The following is a 6,561-nucleotide window of genomic DNA, read 5'->3' as shown; positions in this document are numbered from 1 at the left end:
CCTTGAGCTCTTAAGAGCAGCATCTCCTCCAGCCCTGCTCCTGAGATCCTCTCCAAACCCATGAACTGTGGATTTTGTCAACCTCAGAGCTGTCAGTCCCGCTCCAGCTCATTTTCCACAAGTTTTTTTGGCAAAGTCTCAACTGCCACTCTGAAAAGGGACCCAAAACACAGCTCTGTGAGCAGACATCCATTTTTCCTTCAATCCACCTATCCTTGTCAGCTGGGAAGGAGCCAGTAGGGCCAAGCATATAGATTAGATCCTATTTTTTAAGAAAAAAGGTTTTTCCCAGCTCTTTAACTCTCATTTGTTATGTGGCACTTGCCAGTGAAGCAATCAAAGAGCTCTTGCTCCATGGGATTTCTGGAAAGATCCCAATTTACAACCTGCTGCTAGGACACCGCTGAGCCTTGATACCACAGCTGGAACCGGTGATTTTACCTCTCCTTAAAAGCTCAGGACTCTTCCAAAGATGAGCTGAGGAAGCAAAGGGTGAAGGAGCACCTGCAAAGTCAGCGGATCCAGATAATCAGAAAGAAATTAAAGCTTTTTAAATGAAGATTCCATAGGGCGGGTTTATTTTTCCAAAACAAGCTAGCTGTTCCATAATCCTGATTTCCCCCAAGGTGTGTGTTCAGTAGCAGGAAAATGCTGATGAAGTTGGGCAGACATTAAATTTAAACGTTAAATTTAGAGCTGGAGTTGGAGCTCCCCTCTTTTCCCAAGGCTTGCAGCAGCATCCAGCGTGAAATGGGAATTTCGGGAGGGTTAACAAGGCCAGGTGGGTCGGGGCAATCCCTGGGATCAATCCAGGCTGGATATTGGAAAAAAAATCTTCCTGTGAGGGAGGGGAGGCCCTGGCACAGGGTGCCCAGAGCAGCTGGGGCTGCCCCTGGATCCCTGGCAGTGCCCAAGGCCAGGCTGGACATTGGGGCTTGGAGCAGCCTGGGACAGTGGGAGGTGGAAGTGCCAGGGGTGGCACTGGGTGGGCTTTAATGTCCTTCCAACCCAAACCTTGCTGGAATTCTGTGAGTCAATGACTGCCAGGTGGCCCCTGGCTCAGGCTCTTCCACAGGTGAAATGACGGAAAACTGCAGTGTTTTCCTGCTCTGGGTAAAGCTTAACGTATTGAATTTCTTGTAAGACTCTGATTATTTTGGGATGGAGAGCTGCTGGTTGCCTCTTATATTGTTGATTTTTTTTACTGTATTGACTTCATCAAATCCTCACTGGAAGAAAGTTTCCCTCACTGTCACGAAGCAGGAAAATCAGACGTTCTGTAGCCAGGGTCGATTTCAAATGTCACGATTTCCAAAAAAAGAAATGTGCTTGGCCTTCATCCTGGGAAGATGGGCTTCTCTGGAAGGATCCTGTGGCTGAGCAAGGCTGCCAGGACGTTTGAAGGATCAGGATCCTGATCCTTTAAAGCTCAGGATCCTGGAGCCATGGATGGGAAATCCTGGGCTCTGGGGAGGCTTTTTCCAAGTCTGTTGTGATAACCTTGTTCCAAGGGGTGGGAAAATTCAGGAGACGTGGGGAGCTGAGGGAAATCCCCCAGCAAAAAGCTGTGCGTGCAGCACTTCCCTGGCTGCCTGGGGATTCTCTGGGATGCCCGTGGCTGTGGGATGGAGAGGGAATGTCAGCACTGGGATGAACATCCCCTTCTTGTCGCTCTTCTCCCCGCAGGTCGCGTCTCCCACGGACACAAGCAACTTTGACAGCTTCCCAGAGGACAGTGACGAGCCACCCCCTGACGACAACTCAGGATGGGACATAGATTTTTAATGTTCTTTCTCTTACCTGCTTCTGCCTTGCCGAGGACAGCTTTTCCTGGGACGTGGCTGCCAGCGGAACGGGAAGACCGGAATTGGGGAGGATTCGTGCTCGGGGTCACCATGATGCCTTGATTGATGCTGCTCCAGTAACTCCAGTGGCATTAGGACTTCCTGCTTAGTGACAATAGTGCTCTCCATGTTTTCTGTTGGAACGTGACCTGGTGGACATGCTGGTCCTGGCACAGAGCCTTTCTCCGGCACAGAACTCCTCTTCTGTCGCCTCAGAGATCCGGGCACACTCCTGGTTAGCAGAGTGAGAGATCCGTAGAGTAAGAGGCACTTAATTCCAGCTGCTTTTTCCGTAGGATCACTAGTAATTTATGAAGTGCTGCACTCCTCCTGTGCAGGATTTGGGCTGTTCCCACCCTCCGAGCCCGGCAGGGCAGCGCCGGGGCCCAGGAGGAGCGTGGGCACAGCGCTCCCATCGCAGCAGAGGGAGTGTGCCCTTCTCCTTTCCGAGCAGTATTCCCGACGAGACTGAATGTTCCCTTTCCTCCTCGCATTGGAATCGGTTTGGCTCAGCCTGCCCAAGCACAAGCACACCCACTGGTGTGTGCTGCAGGTGCTGCCGACGCACAGCGGGGCCGCTCCTCTCGCGGGCCAGCAGCGCCTGCGGGCGGCCACTTCTCCTTTCCCTGGGCACCAGCACGGCACGGGAAGAGCAGATCGTGGAGTGAATCCACTGTGCATCCACTGATCCATTGCATATTATTGATCCATTGTGCATCCATTGATCCATTGCACATTATTGCTGCACTGTGCATCCATCGGTCCGTTGCGTATTATTGATCCATTGTGCATCCATCGATCCATTGCACATTATTGATCCATTGTGCATCCATTGATCCACTGTGCATCCGTTGATCCATTGCACATTATTGATCCATTGCACATTATTGATCCATTGTACATCTATTGATCCATTTCACATCTACTGATCCATTTCACATCTACTGATGCACTTCACAGTGCTTTCATCACAGTCCTGGAACAAAGCAACAGCAGCCCACCAGGCTGATTGATTAGGCATAAAATTAAGGATACCTTTGACCTTTTTAGGCCCAAAGGGAAAAACGTGAGAGCTGTGATGTCCTTTCGAGGTGCTCTGTCCATCCCTCACTCGGGAAGTGCTTGTCCCTGATCCATCCTGTCAGGAATATGTAGCAGAGGCTTTGTTCTCCATCCTGATGATTCCGTGTCTGCATCTCTTCCATGTTTAAAGGATCTCATTAAAATAAAAGTCCTGGCTCTGATGGAACATCGCCAGTAATCCCAATGCCTCTCCAGGCTAAGGAGCTCCACAGGAAAGTCAGTGGAATTCAATGGGAAATGGATTATCCCTGTGAAGTCTCCAGCATGCCAGGTCCAAATGTCTGTGCTTAACACAGGGATGGCCAAATGTGTATGGAAGAAAGAGCTGGGGAAAACAATATTATCAGGATCTACTTTTCCCTCACTTCCACTGCTTTTCCTTTGCTTGAATTCTCCCCTCTGGTTTATGGGATGCAGCAGAGGGATCCTGTCCTGGGCGCCTGTTTGTTGCCTATCCACAGGACTAAAGGTTTATCCCATTATCCAGCTGGAAACATCAGCTTCTGGTCTCTCTGAGAGACCTTGCCCCAAAGAACCACAGAATCATGGAATGATGGAATGGTTTGGGTTGGAAGGGACCTTAAAGGTCCTCTCATTGCAACCCGTGCTGTGGGTGAGCAGGTGCTGCCCCGTTTGAGCTCAGCTGCCAAGAGCTGACCGTGGAAAGATCAAGTCTTGCTGGCAAGGGCTTTTCCCACATATTACACGGAAAAGGTCTGTTTGAGCAGTAAAAAATTCCTTCCCTGCTGCTAAATCCCAACTCTTTTGCATGTTTTTCATGGAAGGATTTAATTAAAAGGGTATCTTGACAGCATGGGCCGTGTCTGCTGTTTAACATGAGCTGGGTTGTGTGACACCTTTGAAACCAGTCTGTGGCTCTGGAATCCCCTCTGTTTGCCAGAGGGTGAGGCCACACCTCTGGCACAGTCACTTCTGGTGTTCTTTAACATTAAAACTTCATTTGCCTTCAAAACCACAGGGAAAAGGCAGCACCTGCTGGCTTTCCCACCTTTCTCCGAGGGATGGACAGCACTGAGAGCCAAGGCTGAGCATGAGGGCTAAAACACTCACCAGGCATCTTAAACAGGCCTAACAGCCAAATTCTTCCCTCACATCCCCCTGGATTTCCACTCCGTGGGGACGGGACAGCTTTCTGTAGGAGTTTGTCCCAGGATGATGACACCAGATGCAGTTGGCAGGCGAGGAGGAGAAAGCACCACGAGGATTTGGGGGACAGCCCGAAAACGTGGCAGGAAGGAGGGTCTAGAATGGGCTGAGGAGTTGGGTTTCTTTTTCCTGTCCCTTTTTTTCCCTTGTGCCAGGCATGGGAATTGATACCTGCAGCGTGCACTGTGCTGAACCTGAGTTTATTTTGATATCAAACACCTCACTCGACTTTCCATGGCCTCTCCTGAGCATTAACACTTCGCATATGTATATGATAAGCCTTCAGTTATAAGAATATATTTAAGTTGCTTTATATATATCTCTATATATCCACAACAAGGGATTGCCTCCGTGTTTCCACCTCCTGTCCTTATTTCTTTGTCTCCTTTCCTGACCTACGGGACGACGGCGGTTTTTAGGGAAGGGGGAATCAGCTCCCATGTTTCCAGAGGGGCTTTGATTGGTGTCGTAGCTTCTCCTGGAGCTGCACTGCCCACAGCAAACTCCTCTTCAACAACAGGACCACGAGCAGATATTTCTGTAAATAGGTATTTTCGTGTCGGTATTTTGTGGGTCACACAGAACTTTTCTGTTCTTTTCCAGTTCCATGGCATTATTCCTTCATTTCCTTATTTGTAATGTAATGTTTTTAGGTCGAGGTAGACTTGAATTAATGTCATATTTGTCAGTATGATTAAACTTTCTGTCAGCTGTCCTGTCCACCCATCTGTCCCATAGTTCTAGAACGTCACTGGCTATCTGGCATTGTTGCAAGTGCCTTAAATCCATGGCATCTTATTAAAAAAAAAAAAAGACAAATTTGGTGTTATGCTGCATGACAAAGACAAACACACCTCAAACTGTCGTCCTTTCTTAGCTTGCTGCGTTTTACAGTTCTTTCTGCTACCGATTTCTAAGCCTTTATTATCTGATCTCGATGAATTCCAGAAATGATGACGTCGTTCTCTGATTTCTGTTCAATGTACCAGAGCTGTGTATCTGTTAATGAGATACAGAGTCATTTCTGTGAAATGTATAAATGTGATGTGCGGGTCAAATTACTCTCTGACGTCCTAGCAGTCCATAGACAGGTATTCCTGTTTTGCTAAGCTCTGCAGATCCCACCCATCCGTGCCGTCCCACACAGCCCCCAACAGGATCTGTGCTTTTCCCTCCCCCGTTCCCTGCATCCACGGGGATGAGCCCTGGAAGCTGCTCCGCGGCTCCTCAACCCTGACACCGAGACTTGGGCGCTTTTAGGGCTTTCTCAGAAAAAGGGGAAATTCCCATTTGGAGTTGCCTCTCCCCCCGAGTCCCGATTTGCGCTGGTTTTACCCCAGCCCCGTGTTTTATACTCTGATTTTCTCTCCTTCCATGGCAGAGGTTTTGTTTGTCGGGCAGATGTCGGTCACGCCCTGGCCATCGGCCGCTTGCACTCTGTGGATGTTGACTGAGGAACTTTGGGTTTTTTATCATAAACTTCCATGGCTTTTGTTTCGCTCTGTACTCCCCCTGCAGCTGTAATTGCCGAGTGCCTGTTGTATACTTTATAGAGTTGAAATAAAAATAATTACTTTTGAGTGGCTGTCAGTGGGTTTCTTCCAGAGCAGAAGCCGAGTTTGGGAGAGATCTCCTGGGCAGTGGTGAAATGTGGGGTGACGGGGGTTCTGCTCCCAGAACTGGTTGCCCAGAGCAGCTGGGGCTGCCCCTGGATCCCTGGCAGTGTCCAAGGCCAGGTTGGACACTGGGGCTTGGAGCAGCCTGGGACAGTGGAAGGTGTCCCTGCCCATGGAACTGGATGGGCTTTGAGGTCCCTTCCAACCCAAAATCATTCTGTGATTTGATGACGATTCTGTGAGGTGAGCAAAAGCGGGGAGAAGGAGCAACGAAACATCCTCTCAGGAGGGAAAGGAATCTGGTAAGGGTCCAAGGAGCAGCTGGGAATCATCACCAATCGTTTTACGGGATGCAGCAATCGCAGGTCGAAGTCAATAATGCAATAAAAACCCCAGGGTGACGTGGCCCTCACCTGAAACTGCCAGGGGAACACCGGGATTTCGGGGCGAGGCGTGGTGCTCGTTACTCCGGGCTAAAAATAGGGAAGGCAGGAGGGGTGGCCGGGCTGTGCCGGGGATGTCGCCCGGCCGTGACTCAGCCGCTGCTGACAGCACCGGCTCGCCGTGCTCCCGAAACCTTCCCAGGCAATTATTAGCCCGGCCTGAGCCGTTCGGGGCTGGAACAGCTGATAGTGGATACCGGGACAGCGATACCGGGAGAGGGGGGGTGGCGTTAATTGCAGTAATTGCGGAATCCCCCACCCCGGGGGTTCTGGGGGCGCTGCTCCGGCTCGTCCGATTCTCATTTAAACCGAGCTTAGAAAAGGAATGAACGGGAGCACGGGGCCGCCACCGGGAAAAGCCGGGTTAATCAACGGCGGGTAATTAACGAAGGTTAATTACCGGACCGG

At 50.2% G+C, this 6,561-nt stretch overlaps 1 protein-coding gene across 1 annotated transcript in view; it reads left to right on the top strand.

Annotated features, from left to right (window-relative positions):
* The window catches only part of PRKG1 (protein kinase, cGMP-dependent, type I), a 315,753-nt gene extending 310,079 nt beyond the window's left edge, over positions 1-5,674 (top strand). Inside the window, exon 17 of the mRNA XM_008633292.2 lies at positions 1,687-5,674. Coding sequence (XP_008631514.2) covers positions 1,687-1,785 — 99 coding nt within the window. The 3' untranslated portion in view covers positions 1,786-5,674. The remainder of the gene's footprint in view (positions 1-1,686) is intronic.
* The last annotated feature ends 887 nt before the right edge of the window (positions 5,675-6,561 follow it).

This window comes from Corvus brachyrhynchos, unplaced genomic scaffold (assembly GCF_000691975.1).
Source record: "Corvus brachyrhynchos isolate BGI_N302 unplaced genomic scaffold, ASM69197v1 scaffold334, whole genome shotgun sequence".
Classification (NCBI taxonomy): Eukaryota; Metazoa; Chordata; class Aves; order Passeriformes; family Corvidae; genus Corvus; species Corvus brachyrhynchos.
This window is presented reverse-complemented; position numbering and strand designations above follow the sequence as displayed.